This window comes from Argopecten irradians, chromosome 5 (genome assembly GCF_041381155.1).
Source record: "Argopecten irradians isolate NY chromosome 5, Ai_NY, whole genome shotgun sequence".
Classification (NCBI taxonomy): Eukaryota; Metazoa; Mollusca; class Bivalvia; order Pectinida; family Pectinidae; genus Argopecten; species Argopecten irradians.
In genome coordinates, this window is record NC_091138.1 from 7102451 (window position 1) to 7121036 (window position 18586).

Genomic DNA, 18586 nt, shown 5'->3' on the forward strand with positions numbered 1-18586 from the left:
CGATGGTGTGAAGCCGGTATGTTCAGATCGAACAGAGTTGCATAATGATATGAGGACATTCACAATTATCATTTCTAAATGCAGGTAACTTTAAATAAAAAGTATCATATTAAAAACGCTTTAAAATTATCAAAATACATCGTTAAACTCATCATAGCCATTCTAAATCGCCATATTTTTACCCATATTTTTACCCAGGGGAGACCCTCGAACCCCCTCCTCAAACACCAAAATCTCGCGCCTTCGGGCGCTCCCACATTCATCAAAATGTATCGTAAAATTCTAAATCGTGATGTTTTTCCCGGGGAGACCCCCGGACCCTCAAACACCTAATTCTCGCGTCTTTGGCGCTCGCAAATTCATCAAAATGCATCGTAAAACTCATCTTAGCCATTCTAAATCGTAATATTTTTCTCGTATGAGACTCTCGGACCCCCCAAACACCAAAATATCTAACCTTCGGCGCTCGCATGGAAATTTGCGCATTCATTAATTTCCGTTTAGCGTCACCACTGTCTATAAAATGTGTACACGGATTCTACTTAACGATATATGATAAAAGTACATAAGGTACATATGGTTGTGTGTTGAATTAAAGAATTAATCTCCTCCTGTGGATGCGGGGCGAGGAGGGGAGGTCCAAATATTGAGGACCTTTGCCCCCCTCCATTACGTTTCATCTTCCTATGCCACTGAAATACGCTGTAAATGTATCGGCTACAACACTTAATCAGGCCAATGTATTTGACAAAATGTAAGAGGCATCTTAGTGGTGTCATTACATCTATATCCATTAGCTGACCCCGATTTCGAACTCGAAGATGCACTCGGTTCTTTCCGTTATAAACAGCCAATGCCGACAGATACGGTTTCTTGTTTTGGCGATATTTTAACGTTGATAAACATTGCCAATATTTCAAATGAAATCTTGTTATTGAGAAAACTTTCTAATTTCAGGTATAAGAACGTTTGTAGGAAGTCAAAAACCCTAAGAAATATATGTAAATCTAATGATTTAATAACTTTAAACTGTGATATGATTTCCTAACATAATGAAATAGCTCCAAGAGTTATCTCTCTTTAGCAAGTCTCTTCATTTTATCTGCGACACTCCTTCAGGTGTCGCCCCACTAGGATGTCCACAAGAAATAAACTTTTGTTTGTTTGTTTGTTTGTTTGATTAGTTTAACGTCCTATTAACATCCAGGGTCATTTAAGGACGTGTCAGGTTTATTGGTGGAGGAAAGCCGGAGTACCCGGAGAAAAACCACCGACAACGGCCAGAGTACCCGGAGAAAAACCACCGACAACGGCCAGTACCTGGCAACTGCCCCACATGGGATTCGAACTCGCGACCCAGAGGTGGAGGGCATGTGGTAATATGTCGGTACATCTTTTTTTTCCAAAAAAATAATTCTATTCAATAATCAATTTATACATAAGAATATGTCTTAACCACTCGGCCACCGCGGCCCCTGAGAAAAGAAATAAACAAATTTTCCGATTTCGTGGTTGAAAAAACTATTTGGCACTTCGTTTTATAGTCTCAGTCAAAAATCTTCCTAACATGATAAACTATTCTGTCCCTAATTTATTTGTTAAGTGTTAATTTTATGCTCTATGAATACAATTATTGTGCAAACCAACAGGTGCTGTAACCCTGACGGGGTCGTCTGAGTACGCTTTCCCAGGGACTGAGTTTACACTGACGTGTGATGTACCAGAGGAGGCCACTGTTGTCGAGTTTTACCGCCGTCCTGACGTCACTTCTTCAGTAGGTGGTATACAAGCAGTCGGTGGTCAGTGTTATAATACCATCACAGGTGTCCCCTGTACAGCGGATGTGTGTTCCTGTGTAACGTCTGGAGGTAGCCTTGGTACAGTGTTCCGGTGGATCATACAGCCACAGACGGGAGACCAGGGATCTGTGTGGTTCTGTAGACGTACCAACCTTAACCTACCTGACTTGTCCCTGAATAGTGATGACTATACTCTCAACGTGGCAGGTAGGTGTTCAATGTTTAGATAACATTTTAAAAAGTGGTGACGTATATAATTTGTAATTTTTCGTGATTAAAACCATATGATGTACTCTTTGTAAAAAGGCAGGTTTTAGGTGCATTAAAACACGATTAATTTGGAGAACGAGGTTCATAACAGAAACATATATATATGATTACCATGTAATTAGTTAAAATAAATGATTTTGTGAAGGATTAAAAGAGCGAAATAATACCAAACACTTTTGACATGGATTATTAACTTTTTCATATATGACAATTTGTATTTGACTCCGTAAAACCCTTCGTAGTTATTCAGTAATTGTTACATAACTTATGAATAACGAAAGTCAAATGACCACACTATTCTTCTTTCTTAAGTATAGATCTAAAATGTACCACAATAAAGAGCTTACAATATGTAGCTATTCACTGTCTAGTCTTTGACCCCTGAAACAAAAACACATGTTTCAAATAGCAGAGGATTACATGATTGTATTTATATTAGCCAAATGCGTCGTTCTTAAAATGTTATGCTTATTACTATCGGAACGACAGGAACAGAACGCCGAATATGAATGAAGCAAGTAATGTCCAATGTTGGCAGATACAACTACAGCTACAGATGCAAGCGATATCTGAGAGTCTTAAATCTTTAAATAACATATTTGAGATTAAGGGGTATGCAAACCATACACATGACATCCATTACGAAGATTGTTTTTGTTTTATCTTTCAGAGATTAATCACAGAGCTGCAAAATAATAGAGCTGCCATTATTTATATATCACGAATTTATTCAATTCCAAACACATCATTTTTGTTTTTGTTTTAGCAATCATCGTAAATGTAGGAATTAGAAATGTGATTTTAGATAAAATTCAAACAACATTTTTAGATGGCCCCGGAACCTCCCTAGCCCTGTCCCCGCCGGACACTACCTACACCAGGACAGAGGGTGACACGTTACCGGACATCACTTGTACAGCGGACTGTAGACCTGGCTGTACCTTTGTCTGGACACGACCGGACAACACCAACTTTACTGTGTCATCTGTTTTGTCACTGGGACAACTGGACAGATCAGAACATGGGACGTACAGATGTACCGCTAGGAATGATGTCAGGGAGTCAACTATAACAAATAGTGTAATAGTACAATGTGAGTGAAATGAGCCCGAACGTGATATTCATTTGATGGTAAATATTCATGTTATGCTTATATTCCATATTAGTCAGAAGAATTATTAAACTGCACTTTTCAAGTAAAAGAAATTTGACAAATGTTTTAATACATCTAAAACATCTTCAGACGTTTTAGAAAAAAGTTATGTTAGGAATATAAACTGCCTTGCTATATCAAGAACATAATTTATCATTTTAAAGTTCAATATGTGTTAAGAATAAATGCAAAAGTTTTTGTCTGTAACAGTGTTATGTGATTGGAAAGAATTTTAGTTTTCAAATGATATATAAGTTAAAGCTAGATGTTCCATCAAGTTATATGTTTCAAAATTCACGGTGATTGGCTTCGCGTAGAAGTAATGCTGAAATGAGCCGGAGCGGGGAGTTGTTAGATCTTGTATTGCAGCGTATCAAAAACCATCGCAGTAAAGCAGAATTACAATTCTTATTTTAATTCGAAAAGAATAGTTGTGAAGCGGAATTACAATTTTACTTACATTGGAGGAAGACTTGTAGGACATACATTTGAATTATATCGTTTGATGTCTTAACCATTGCCAAACATTTCTGAAATCATATTAATGACTTTGAAGATACGATAGACTCAACTACGTTTTACAGAGGGTCTAAAGTCCTTTTTAAAAAACAAAATAAAAACAAAATTCATGACACTCATGTCTCAGATTTGCCCTATGATTTATGTGGGTAACCACATTTTTAGTTGATGGTTCACTTCAAACGTAGAATCAAATTATCTTGATAGATTGAAAGATTTAATTACTTCATACATAATCTAATTACTTCATACATATTGTGGGTTTCCACGAACTTGGGTAATATTCGTTATCACCAAGAATCGGTCATTTATATAGATATATATTTATATAATAATAGTTTAGTTATAGAAAACATTATTGTGCATTTTTTGTTAAATATTATAAACAAATAAAAGCTAGTAATGTATCAAATAACAGATGGACTGTTTGTGGCAAAATAGGTTCAGAGTTACCTCTGGAAATCTTTGAGGATAGAAACGAAGACCTTTTGAATCAATGATACACTAATACTTTACAATTATTGGTCATTGGTGAAATGCAGGGACCAAACAGAACGAACACTGAAGTCAATGTATCTTTTTACTCGAAGACAACATTCGCTTGTATAATATTAAATGAACTTTCAAGTATTTTCATCCACATAGATGGACCATACTCCGTAAGTTTGACTCCACCAACTGTGACCTATACTCCTACGGAGGGACAAACTATCCCCACCATCACGTGTTCTGCTGACTGTAACCCGGCCTGTACCTACAGCTGGACAAAGGATGGACAGTCCTATACAACAGGGTCAGGTCTCCAGCTCACCAACATACAGCGTGGTCAGACGGGCGTGTACAGGTGTACGGTCAGTAATGTATACGGAAGTAACGCCAGTGTCAACATCAACATTATTGTCAACTGTACGTATTAAGCCAGGAATGAAGTATCCAATATATGATATTTGTAAAGTTTATGTATCTGTAATAAAGCAAACCAAGGGATGTTTAATATATAGACCAAAATGGAAAAGTTTTAGCATATGTCAAATTGGTAGTCTGTACACATACCGATATTGCAGGCGGCCCAAGTTACCCTCGATAGCCTTGTCCCGCGCGGACACTCTTACTAACCACCAGGACAGACGGTGACTACGTTACCGGACAATCAACCTGTACAGCGGTACTGTTAGACCTGACTGTACACTTTGTCTGGGAACTACGACCCGGACTAAACACCAAACTTTACTGTGTCATCTGTGTTGTCAATAGGGACAACTGTGACAGATCAGAACACGGGGACGTACAGATGTACTGCTTACGAATGTTGTCGGGCCGGGTGGACGACTAAAAAGTTCTATCAGTGTGTGAATGTTCAATGTAAGTATGATATTGGGCACAATTGCAACTTGTAAAAAGAGACATTTCGGCTCTGATCTGCCAGTTTGGGTTTGTTCGTTTATAATAGTGATTCTGTTTAGATCTACAGGTGAGCCACATCCACATGACAATTAACTTTATGAACCAAAAACCAAACGATCGAGTTTACAAACTAATCCGACAACCTTGTTTTGCCAAGCTTCGTTTACTGCTCGGTCCCGGCGCGCCATCGTTTACATGGACTTTTCAGCTCATCCACAGCTGTATAATGTTGTCCAGCAATTAGTCAAATGGGACAAGATGACGTTTGCTGAGTACAAAAAACTCGTTTGACACAGAGACTATATCACGCCGAGGTCAGTAGGTGAACTAGTCAGAGTATTGAGGAAAGATTGGTTTTGGAATGTACAATGTCACGGCACACCATCGCATTTTGGTACCGCAGTGTTACGTTTTACAGTTCGGGAATAAAGTAGAGTTACTTTTTGAAGGTTTGCTCATAAGATTAATACAGAGTTTCATGTAGTAGATATCTTTTAGGCTTTATTGGGAATCAATGAATCTCATCAACTATATACATACATGTTATAATTTCTGCATTAAAAGATATGGCAATAAACCAATAACAAAAGTTCATAAAGGATATATAACCATATAAATGTGATTATGATTATTAATCTTGTTTATCTATATACTTATATTTTAGGCCCATCTATCAAAGGAATTCGATAAATTTTATATCTTCTTATAGGACACTTAGAAATGTGTGACTACATTGGGTTGAACTTAATCAATTCCTAAATGAAAATCCATATCATCTACCACCTGGAATATGGCAATAGATAAATAAATATACGATTTGATTGAAGTAAAAAGGAAATCGTTTAACATTAGATTTTTTAGAAAAAAAACCTATTTACAAAACTCCAGTTAGTTCTTATCAATGTTAAAAATCAATTATTATAACAGTGAGCCGTTAAATAAGTGTCATTTTTGATAATGTATGTAAATCAAATCGTTTTTGGTCTGGACAGGGAACCAGAAATCCCAAATGATAGCCCTGGCTTTTTGCACTCAGTCCAATTCTGTTGGAAGTATCTTGGATTGGAGGAGGTTACACACAGTACTACCAGGGATTTTGCAGTGATGACAGATTTCTGAATCAACACAAGAGGTTTATCCATTCGACGATATTATAGACAAGACAGACAGAAATTGACGGGTATAGTTTGCTAACCAATAGACAATCTCGTTCGCTGGACACAGCCATTACTTTTTTAAAAGTTTATGCCTAAAACTTATATGGCCTACACGACATCTACTGTAGCTGTCGGTTGACTGTTTTGAGGGAAGGTAAATTCGCGGCAAAATGAAAATACTATATAGATGCATATTGAAACGAGAAGTGTATTAAAGTATTATTTAATTTAAACGACTACCAATTCATAGCATAAATTACGATGAGCTAACAGATTGGAATTGATATACTCTGACACATCCGGAGAGAAGATAGTAAAGTCAAGGAAAAAACGTCAAAGAAATTATACACGTTTCCATTTATTAAGTTTGCCTTTTCATTACTTACAGAATGTTCTTGTAGAACAGGCGAGTACGTGCTCCCCTGTGTTTTTGTTAACGGTGAGTTGAGTACTGGGCAATTGCTGGAGTATTTATCACTTGTAAATAGGTCATTGGTCTTTTGATTTTTCATCACCAAGTAAGTACATATTTTACACATACACATTACTAATTTAAGGAAGCTGGGTATTTGTTGTAAAAAACACGCTATCCAAAGTTGATCCAGTGATAAAGGACATGTGTTGCATTTTTCTTACAGGGAAACAGACTTGATATGATGTTAGGTAAGTATATTAACACTCTTTTACACATAAATAGTTTCGCATGCAAATTAATGCAGGATAACTGTTTTTAAATGTCGAATAAACACGTATGATCATGCAAAGCAGCATTTATGTTTCAAGAATTGCACTTATTTATTAACACCCCAGGATTTTAAACTCTTCATAGTCTAGCTTCCACTATATATATCAACTGTATTTATCTGGTCCTGTTAGGACAAAAACGCTGATGTTTTTTTGGGACATATTTTTCAGCTATTGGCCAGAATCTCGAAAAACAAGGGACATGTCCCAAGACATACCAACTGTCAGAAAAGATGGTAATTAAATTCGATAAATACCAAAATTATATAATATCTTCATCAATGTTATCATACACTGTAGCGTTTTGAGTTACGATTTTGTCATATAGTTGTGTAGGACCTTTGCAGGCTCTTAAAAATTATGTGATTACAACTTTTTAAGTTTTAGTTATTTATTTATTTTTTCGGGTTTAGTAAAGTGTTTTAAGACCACTTTTCATAAACATACGAAATTAATAACTAATATAGCTGAATGTAGGGACGGTTTGGTGTAGTTGATATTTACCAGAAGATTTATTTTGGTATTATTCATAACGTTGAAAGTATCGCTGTTTTTATTATTTATAAACTTGTTTTTTATTATGAGTGTATTATTATGTTGTCAAAAACATAATTTTCTGTTTTGATATTATTAATCCGTTACTCAATTACAGATGGACGACCCATCAAAGCAATATGATATGTAAGTCTGATGTATAATAACCATTCCCAATTGTTACTTACAAAGACTAATACTATGTAATTGTTGCGAAATATATATCTTGCTTTTTGCATATGCATTTAGTAAACTATATAGCTTTGCTAGAAATCCAATTGTGCTTGCCATTACTGATGTATGGTTATTGGGGGACCTATTATCATTTCTTGGATAACCACATTTCTTTTCGGTAAAGTGCGAAGAAGAATCATGTATGAATCCTTGTTTCCTTTGAATTAGTAAAAATATTTAGATTCTATCTGTAAAGAGAGCTTTTCTTTATGTTCACGGAAACTGACTGAAACAATTGGTTTGAATTCTACTCTTTGACCTCATATATTTATCTAACAGTTAAAGTTGATCATTTGGGATTGCATGGTTTTATTCTTTCGGACCTTTTTGGCACAAAAGCTCTACGGGATTCGAATTGGACTTTTTATACAGGGTATTAACCTTCTAAGAAATATATGTGATTTTAAATGTCAATAACTCCAAAAAACAAGATCAACTGACAGTCAATTGCCTCGATTCGCCATTGCATTACTGATCATTTTATGATTATTTAACTTATATATTCTAAACTTCTATTACAAATGAGATAAATTCAACGTCATACTTGATAACGTTTGTGCAGAGGTTGATTGTTGGTGATTACAATATAGACATGGAAAGTCTCATTTTCAACGGAAAGATAATCCCAAGAGTTAAGTTCCTTCACCACTGGAGATACTAGTCCCGCATAAACGTTTTCGGGTATCACCGTGGTAGTTTTCGATGAAATCAGTTGATTTGCTTCGGTATTTTCATTCTGATCCACACATTCCTGATCTGTTCGTTGTGTGATAAAATATTTAACAAAAGTAGATGTTAAATGGACTGGTAACTTGGATTCATTATTAACATTCATGGACTCAAAACAGTATGGGTTAGATGTAATGCAACAAGCTAATGAATTTAGATAATTCTCAGCAAAAAATTAGGTCACTGTTCACCTGAAAGGTAAGACCCTCAAGTTAGATTAAGGAATAAAATTCATTTTTTCAGTATATGGTGAACAAATTATTTAACGTATAAGGACCATTTACTATGTTAGATAAATTTTTATAACAATTGTACTGTGGTTACCATCATTTAGATCCCCGTATATCAACACCTAGACACTCAATAAGGTTGCCAAGCCGTCCGTGTACTCTGAAATTGGAAGACATCAGCAGGGTAAGGAAATTTTAGGGCAAATGGACAGTCCTGTGGCTTAAATAGTGAGGCGGAGATTTGTGAAGAAATTGCTGTTATCTATATGTTGTATTGAGTATAATGGTAGTATTAAGCAGATATCGTAGGAAAGGTAAATTGAAATACTTTTTTAATTTTTCCTATTATATATTTCATTTGTACCGTGTGGTTTAAAATGTCATCTATCCTTAATATTACTTGGCTGAAATATTGGTGAACAACAAAATATTGCATGTGAAAACTATTGTATTTAGCTGATGTATTGTTCAATTTATAATTGCAGGTTCTGGAAATGACAACGACGGAAATGGCGGGTATTCCATCAATATTATTTGATACTTTCTATTTAAAAGTTGTATAATGATTTTTAACTTTTTGCCCAAACAAATACCTCCGTGGAAGTCTAAAATGGCTGGCATAAATTGCGCTGGACGTCATTGTTGTTTTTGCTAGCTGGAGAATTTTCTATTTTGTATAAAGAGTCACGGATCGTTTACGTTCAGGTTTCTTACTATTCATCGTTTTATTTCATCTTTGCATTGATGGGGAACTTATTCCCAATTTAATAATATTATACGGTCACATTTATACTAATCAAAAGTATGATGCAAATTGTATCCCGCTCACTTTACTAAGTTAGAGATCATATACCAAGAACGGAACTTACCTTTTTACGCGACTATGGCTTTGTGTCTCGGACAAGGGGATAGAATATTGGAAAGTTTCCCTTTCAAGATACATGATTTCAAGGAGTGGTTATTTAAAAAATCAGTGCCTATATTGAGTAACTCAAAAACCTACATTTAGAATCTGTAGAGCTACTTATTGCGACCAAAAGAGTAAGAAATCATAATAATGATTACTAGTATATCACAATATTGCTAATCAAAAGATACAAATATAACAGTTTAGAGGTTGTTAATGTACATATCTGATTAATATAACAAGTTGTAAAATTTGGATAGACTATATCTAATGTAGTAGTGAAAAACCTAAAAGTGGATGGTCATATGTAGTCAGTTTATTGTAAGAATTATTGAAGCTATTAAGTTTTTTGTGCAAAGATAACAAGAAGACATAAAAGGTGTATCAGTTAGTTTAATTAGCCAAAAATAAAAATAAAAGAATTGGAAAAGGTAAAACTCACAAACAGAGGGCTGGAGAGGAACACAAGTCAAAAATGAATTAGAAAACATCAATGATTATCATCCCTTGCAGGCAATGCGGAAAAAGGAAGGAATGAAAGGCAATGGGCGGGGCCCAGGACAAGATAGTGATTGGGGCAGTCACCTACCTACGTGACTTGTCCTGGCGTAAGAGGGTACGAAATTTACCGGGAAAATACAGGGGACTGTAGATAGCATACTAACGCTCTGTTCATATGACTATTGAATTGAATTACTATAAAAGGGAAACAGTGGGGTAAACACGCTACGCCTAGTACAGAAAGCCTAGTTAGGGTCACATTGAAAAAAATTAACCCAAAAACATTTACGTCGTTATAAACGAGACTTAAGTATGGAGTATTTAACGACCTAGTATCGCGTCATTATACGACTTAGTTTTGTCGTTATAATGACTTAGTACCTCGTTAATAACGACTGTTCTCATTTTCTCAAAAGAAATATCTCAACTGTTTTTCTATGGTTCTCAAATCATTATATAAAGGAACACTTTAAGGTGCTTTTGTAGTTGGCTAAACGTTGATCTATTAAAAATCGAAAATTCTACACAACGTTGTCCGCCCTTGACATCGTATTATCCCTCCCATCTAATTCCATTATACTTATATGATGACCAAATTAAATGACACACATGAGTATCGCACGCCGAACCACCAAATAAACTATATCGGGTAATGAGGGAAAAAAAATCTAATATTACAGTATAGTCAAGTTTAAAGTGCTACTCATGTTTTTCATTCCGGTAACATTTATATCTCCAGACATTTACGAGGTCACGGAAAGGGGCGAATCTAAACCCAAAAACATTATGTAGAACTACAGAGTAAACCATCCGGTATGGTAATTAAACAATATTAATTGTTACTTCATTTATAAGTGGTCATGATACATAATAGATAATACAAAAATACAAAAGTGTCAGACAATTTCGTTATGTTAATGGAAACAAAAAGCTAAAGTTAGAAAAGACAGTACTCTGACTGAAATTAGAGACTCTTTTTCTTTAAATGATGTAAAACATGTTTTTTATGTTGTCACGGTAACAGCGAAGACATTTTCATCAATCCCCATCACGCCTGGCGATTGTTGGACATAGATGACAGCACCTACGGCCTCGCCATATAAACTGGCCTTCATCCGTCAGGGAGATCAGTGAGAGGCAGGGATTGCAGTCCTTTAGTGGAGGAAAGGTCCTACTTCCAAATAATAGCACACTCTTCATCAATGAAAAATAACATAAACAATAATGATATATTCCCATCTGGAATTGTTTGATTCGAATGTTGTCAGCAAAACGCTTTACCATCTCTCATGTTAACATTATCAAAACTTATTTTGCGATTCTGTTTACTAACATGTATTTGTAAAATATTTACCTAAATTTTAACTATTTCAGCATATAGCATATATATATATGTATATCATCCCATTTTACATGGTTGATCATAGGAAAAATTCAACCGGTCCTTTTGAGTAATTAGTAGGTAGTTCGCTGTTAATCTGCATAATTATTTGCTTAGACATACCTTTCAAGTTTGATCCATGGATAAAATCGCGTTTTCTTTCACAACTATACAACATCCGATGGGATAACAATTCATGCCACGTTCGCAGTGAACATGTTTTTTCTAGACAAGTTGCACAAAAGACTCCATATTGTGCAACATATTTAAGGACAGCGTTCGATGTGGTATATTTATTTGCGTTTGTATATTTGCATGAAAAATGCTATCTCGGGTACGGATTTAAAGCGTTACCCGAAAAAAGCAGGTACGTACTTAAATCGTCCTGCAATTATTATTTTACCTTTTTCATAAACGACTAAAGGATATAATTTTGAACTAGTTTTGTGATTTTGTAGTGAAAATGGAACTTCACTCTGATTTGTAACTTATCAGTGCCAACTACAGTCAAACATCGGATGATTCGATCTCTGATGAATCAATTTCTCGCTAGTTTTTTCTTTTTGCTTGGTCCCTGAATTTTCTTCACTTATATAACACATTAATACAAACCCATGTATGAATCGGAATGGTACAATCAGCGAATCACATAATAAGTTAATTTTTTACTCAAAAGTGTTAATTCTAAACTTCGACATAATTACTGGAGCAAATCGATTATTCTAAATTTAAATATTTTTTGTAAGAGTTGTAGTTAGCGCTTTCGGATTCCTTCCATTTTTAGTTTAGTTTTAACTGCGTTTTTTCGTTTTTTTTATATTCAATTCTTGTAATATTAACACCACTTCACATAGTCCTACATGTTACAACATGTACAGGTTTAGGCCTCTTAGTACACGATTCTAGTCTTGTTTTAATATATTGCTTACGATTATAATTCCACGTGATTAATTCTATACTTCGTTTTTATTTTGTTTGTTTGTGGTAAATACAATGATTATACATTTTACGGAACGGAGACGATATGTACACAACTACCACAGTTATTCATGGTAAAAATCATCGATCTAATTCTAACCATGAATAATTCGAAGTATCGAAGTTTTTCTGTCGGTCCCTTGAACTTCGATACATCGAGGTTTGACTGTAGTTTATCGAATGCTGCTAATCTTACATATGAAATAAATGTTATTGTCGCTGACTTTAAATGCGTCATAAACATGTCGTTTTGATTTTTTCTTCTCTATAATCTAAACATTAGCGAATTGAAGCTGACATTGGCTCGGGTATGGGTACAGCTAGTCCGCTCCTGCCTATATTATTAGATTTTTTATTATTTTTTTTTTTTTTATATAGTCTATATATTAGGCCAAAATTTTTTTTTTAAAAGCCTTATAATATAGGCAGGTTTAGCGGACTAGGGTACAGCGTACATGTTGTACCAGCTTAATCATATTGATCAACAATCTGGAATTTCAACGGTATCAATAACAAGAGGGATCTTGGCGCCCACCAAAGAATGATCTATATCTGACAAAGGAAAGATGGATCTTTTCTCTACTTTTTAAACTTTTTTAAACATACTACATATAAAATTTGAGACAGATCACTTCAGTACCTTTTGAGAAATAGCAGTAACAAACGTCAACTATCAAAATCCCAAATGACTCCTTGGTGGCCATCTTGTTGATCAATCGGTCCCAAATCACAATATGCACAACTAGGGCCCTAGGGGAAACTACATGTGAAATTTGAGAAAGATCCATTCAATACTTTCAGAGAAATAGCGATAACAAACTTTGAATATAAAAATCCAAGATGGCTGCCTGGCAGCAATTTTGTTGACCGATCGGTCCCAAAATGCAATATGCACAACTAGGTCCCTAGGGGAACCTACATATGAAATTTGAGACAGATCCCTTCAGTACTATCTGAGAAATAGCCATAACAAACTTTAACTATCAAAATCCAAGATGGCGGCCTGGCGGCCATCTTGTTCACTGATTGGTCCAAAAATGCAATATGCAAAACAAGGGCCCTAGGGGAACCTACATATTAAATTTGAGAAAGATCCCTTCAGCACTTTTTGAGAAATAGGGATATCAAGCCTTAACTATCAAAATCCAAGATGGCCGCCTGGCGGCCATCTTGTTTTTCCTATCAGCCTCAAAATCTGTATGGCACAAATAGGGACCAAGGGTAACTTCCATGTGAAGTTTGAACAAAATTCCTTCAGTCGTTCTCAAGAAATATCGATAACAAACTTCAACTGCCAAAATCAAAGATGGCTGTCTGGCGGCCATCTTGTTTTTCCAATCAGCCTCAAAATCTGTATGGCACAACTTGGGACCAAGGGTAACCTCCATGTGAAGTTTGAACAAAATCCCTTCAGTAGTTCTCAAGAAATATCGATAACAAACTTCAACTGCCAAAATCCAAGATGGCTGCCTGGCGGCCATCTTGTTTTTCCGATCAGCCTCAAAATCTGTATGGCACAACTAGGGACAAAGGGTAACCTTCATGTGAAGTTTGAACAAAATCCCTTCAGTAGTTCTCAAGAAATATCGATAACAAACTTCAACTGACAAATTCAAAGATGGCTGCCTGGCGGCCATCTTGTTTTTCCGATCAGCCTCAAAATCTGTATGGCACAACTTGGGACCAAGGGTAACCTCCATGTGAAGTTTGAACAAAATCCCTTCAGTAGTTCTCAAGAAATATCGATAACAAACTTCAACTGCCAAAATCCAAGATGGCTGCCTGGCGGCCATCTTGTTTTTTCCGATCAGCCTCAAAATCTGTATGGCACAACTAGGGACAAAGGGTAACCTTCATGTGAAGTTTGAACAAAATCCCTTCAGTAGTTCTCAAGAAATATCGATAACAAACTTCAACAGACAAATTCAAAGATGGCTGCCTGGCGGCCATCTTGTTTTTCCGATCAGCCTCAAAATCTGTATGGCACAACTTGGGACCAAGGGTAACCTCCATGTGAAGTTTGAACAAAATCCCTTTAGTTCTCAAGAAAACAAACTTCAACCCAAAATCCAAGATGGCTGCCTGGCGGCCATCTTGTTTTTCGATCAGCCTCAAAATCTGTATGGCACAACTAGGGACCAAGGGAAATGAAGTTTGAACAAAATCCCTTCAAGTTCTCAAGAAAATCGATAACAAACTTCAACTGCCAAAATCCAAGATGGCTGCCTGGCGGCCATCTTGTTTTTCCGATCAGCCTCAAAATCTGTATGCACAACAAGGGACCAAGGGTAACCTACATGTGAAGTTTGAACAAAATCCCTTCAGTACTTTCTCAAGAAATAGGATAATCAAACTTAACTGACAAAATCAAAGATGGCTGCCTGGCGGCCATCTTGTTTTTCCGATCAGCCTCAAAATCTGTATGGCACAACTTGGGACCAAGGGTAACTTCCATGTGAAGTTTGAACAAAAATCCTTCAGTAGTTCTCAAGAAATATCGATAACAAACTTCAACTGCCAAAATCAAAGATGGCTGCCTGGCGGCCATCTTGTTTTTCCGATCAGCCTCAAAATCTGTATGGCACAACTAGGGACAAAGGGTAACCTCCATGTGAAGTTTGAACAAAATCCCTTCAGTAGTTCTCAAGAAATATCGATAACAAACTTCAACTGCCAAAATCAAAGATGGCTGCCTGGCGGCCATCTTGTTTTTCCGATCAGCCTCAAAATCTGTATGGCACAACTAGGGACGAAGGGTAACCTTCATGTGAAGTTTGAACAAAATCCCTTCAGTAGTTCTCAAGAAATATCGATAACAAACTTCAACTGCCGAAATCAAAGATGGCTGCCTGGCGGCCATCTTGTTTTTCCGATCAGCCTCAAAATCTGTATGGCACAACTAGGGACCAAGGGTAACCTTCATGTGAAGTTTGAACAAAATCCCTTCAGTAGTTCTCAAGAAATATCGATAACAAACTTCAACTGCCAAAATCAAAGATGGCTGCCTGGCGGCCATCTTGTTTTTCCGATCAGCCTCAAAATCTGTATGGCACAAATATGGACCATGGGGACCCTCCATGTGAAGTTTGAACAAAATCCCTGCAGCAGTTTTTAAGAAATAGTGATAACAAGCATTGTTTACGGACGGACGACGGACCACGGACGCAGGGCGATTTGAATAGCCCACCATCTGATGATGGTGGGCTAAAAATACTAAACAATGTCGTGAAATTTGCCAATATTCCTTGTTTTAAGTTTCATAAGCCAAGGAATGTAGATCAATACATATATGTCATATTTTGCTTCGTGGTTAAGTAACAGAATTAGCCTCATATCCCTTTAAGCTCCTTCGATCTATGAAGAGACTTTTAATTGATTCTTTCTTATTGAAACTTCAGTCAATTTGACCCTTTTATAATGAATACAGGGCCCGCTCCTTTGTCCCTTGGGTCAGTCAGGGCCAACATGTGACTCCATGCTGATAAAGTTATAACCAAGTTAAGACAAATCCAAATAGAAATATAACAAATATATCCATCCTTGAAGAGTGCTTAAAGAAAAAGACATAATGTTGCTTTAAAAATTGTAATTGTTATCAAAAAAGGGCGGCATAATTTTTAGAATGCCTTACAAACAACTGATCTAATTACTTTATTTCTGTGCATGAACTATCAAATTCTGTTGTCTCGGTTTGTTGTAAGATGACAATTTAGGTGTTCTCCAATGACTACAGTGTACATGTATAGTCATCAGGGAAATTCAGCACAAGATTACACTACTACAGATATCATGCATGGTTGAAGAGTTTTACATGTACCTGTGTTCTATTTTAGCCCTAAAGTAAGCAATGGAGGTGATTTATTTGCGACTTTTACCAAAATTGAGACAATGAAATTTGTCCTATTTCGATTCATAATGTACATCTGTAACTTATTTATATTAGTAACTATTAGTAATGGTGCCATTTAAAAAGTATCATGACCATTTTGTAAAATATGTTTAAAACAACTTAATGCATTTTTCTTTCACAAAATTCCTCATTTTGGTATTTTATTGATAACTCAAACAGGTAACTATTACTCACAAGATAACTTATTACCGAAATGCAGGGTTGTGTATCATCAGAAACATATATACATATATATATATGTTTCTGGTATCATTAGCTACTGTTTTAGCGGAAAAGATATCTCCTTCTGACTCATGGAAAAGTCAGTCAGAAGGTGATCGTACATGTACATGTAGCTAGTATATCATGTACTATACTAACAGGTGATAAAACGCCTAACAAGTCAACGTACCTGTAATGTAATCAACTAACGAGTCGTATGCTGACAACAGATTGGAGTCAACTTTAGACCTACTGTCATCAGAATTCTCAACGTTCCTCAACAGTTCCAGATTTTTAAAATCGAAAACATCTTCGAACTGAAATATGAAACTGTTCCACGGTGATGGTGGGTCAGAAGGGACGGGTTCTGCAATACCAAAAAGCGGCATCCTGAAAGTAGCGGACTTGAAGCTACCTTCCGGGTTACAGTGAAATATTTCCAAATGCATCAGCTCGCATTTGTTTGCTTCTTTGTCGATGATATTCTTTAATTCATTCTGAACTTCGCGCAAAGCACGTTGACGTGCCATATTGCTTTCGTTTTCCGTCCAGTTCGAGAGTTACATCAGAGGAGTTCCGAATGTGCTGAAGGGTCTCACTAATTACCGACAAGAGCTGACATGAGATTTGAATTACAGACAACAAATGAAATAGAGATCTATAAATAAGCTTTATTTTGTGCCAAATGTGTAAAATAGGGCTACATAAGGAGAAACTATTAAACTAAAGCTAAAGCAATGCAAACAGACAATACGAGCACTTCTGGCGGAACCGGCGTACCCCCACCTCCCTCAAAAAAGAAGAAGGAAAAAGACAGAAAAGGGGGAGGAAGAAAGTAAAAAGAGGGAGAAAGGAAATGGGGAAAAAGGAAGGAAATAAATAAAGAGAGAGATGATGTTATCATTTTAAAATCTAAATGTAACGTTACATGTATATCCGACATTGTGATTAACACATCTATTTTTCGCCAAATATGAAGATTTCTTAAAAACATTAATAACATCAGAAAATATATACCGATGGCCTAAGATGAAGTTACAACACCAAACATATGCAAAATTTCCTGCATAATATATATATATGAAAACAGTGGAGATCGAGTCATTTCGCCGTTATACTGTACCGTCTGTGGCAGTGATAGTACGTACCGCGCGGTATTTAGGAAGATGGCGGGAAACATAAGACGACCCGCGTTTTGAAAATTAACATTTAATTAAATTGTTCAGAAGGTGATGTTTTATGCAGTATTAACGGTAAGTTAATAACTACAAAAGAATTGATCTCGTTTTACATTCCCATTTTAAAAATTAAAAGCCGTTTTGGAAAGGCAGTTGGCCCCTGGATGAAATCGACTATCAATGTACAAATGCGTGCGTACATCTATACTTTCCAAGCGCCAGTTACAAGTGAAAGTAGCTGTTTATTCAGCATCACTACTGACGTCGAATGCTTCTAGCTTAGGAGCCTCATTTATTGTTATTTGTTCCACTGTGAGAAAATGTGTGTAAAGAAAAAAGTGAAAAATCATACCAAAGCGAAAATCAAATGCGACAGAAAATGTATAAAAATGAAAATGTACATCGTAAAGGATCCTTGTTATTTTTTAGAAAGGCAATCTCAGGCAATAAAATACATGTTTTTTGTAGAAGGATTTGAGAGCTTCTAGGGGTCTGGGTGACCCCATGGACAGTTCCTTTTCGTTGTTTTGTTTCAACAAAAACATATCTGAACAACAATTTTATGAAATAGGACAAACGATGTTAAAAAGAAATGTACATTGCAAAAGGGTCATGATTGCTTTCTGATTTGTGGAAAGTATCCCTATTATGATAGTGATGATCACTGGTAGCGTCTGGCCATCTACAGACTACTCGCCTTTTTTTCTTTCTTTGTCCAATACACGAATTATGAAGAATGTCAATAAATAAATTATCT

At 36.0% G+C, this 18586-nt stretch overlaps 2 protein-coding genes across 2 annotated transcripts in view; one reads left to right on the forward strand and one right to left on the reverse strand.

Moving 5' to 3' along the window:
- The window catches only part of LOC138322745 (uncharacterized), a 29454-nt gene extending 12240 nt beyond the window's left edge, over positions 1 to 17214 (reverse strand). The window contains exon 1 of the mRNA XM_069266827.1: positions 16842 to 17214. Coding sequence (XP_069122928.1) covers positions 16842 to 17181 — 340 coding nt within the window. The 5' untranslated portion in view covers positions 17182 to 17214. The remainder of the gene's footprint in view (positions 1 to 16841) is intronic.
- Positions 687 to 9311, forward strand: LOC138324155 (carcinoembryonic antigen-related cell adhesion molecule 5-like). Its single transcript, XM_069269240.1, has 7 exons — positions 687 to 754; positions 958 to 971; positions 1650 to 2006; positions 2899 to 3162; positions 4387 to 4647; positions 4996 to 5103; positions 9259 to 9311. The coding sequence occupies exons 1-7, from the start codon at positions 687 to 689 to the stop codon at positions 9309 to 9311; spliced, it is 1125 nt and encodes a 374-aa protein (XP_069125341.1).
- Positions 17215 to 18586: the final 1372 nt, after the last annotated feature.

Excerpts from the sequence above, each read along its gene's own strand:
- LOC138324155 (XM_069269240.1), top strand. The coding sequence starts at position 687 with ATGCCACTGAAATACGCTGTAAATGTATCGGCTACAACACTTAATCAG. Across the intron at positions 2,007-2,898 it reads CTATACTCTCAACGTGGCAG|ATGGCCCCGGAACCTCCCTA; the intron begins GTAGGTGTTCAA and ends CAACATTTTTAG. Across the intron at positions 4,648-4,995 it reads CATCAACATTATTGTCAACT|GGACAACTGTGACAGATCAG; the intron begins GTACGTATTAAG and ends TGTTGTCAATAG.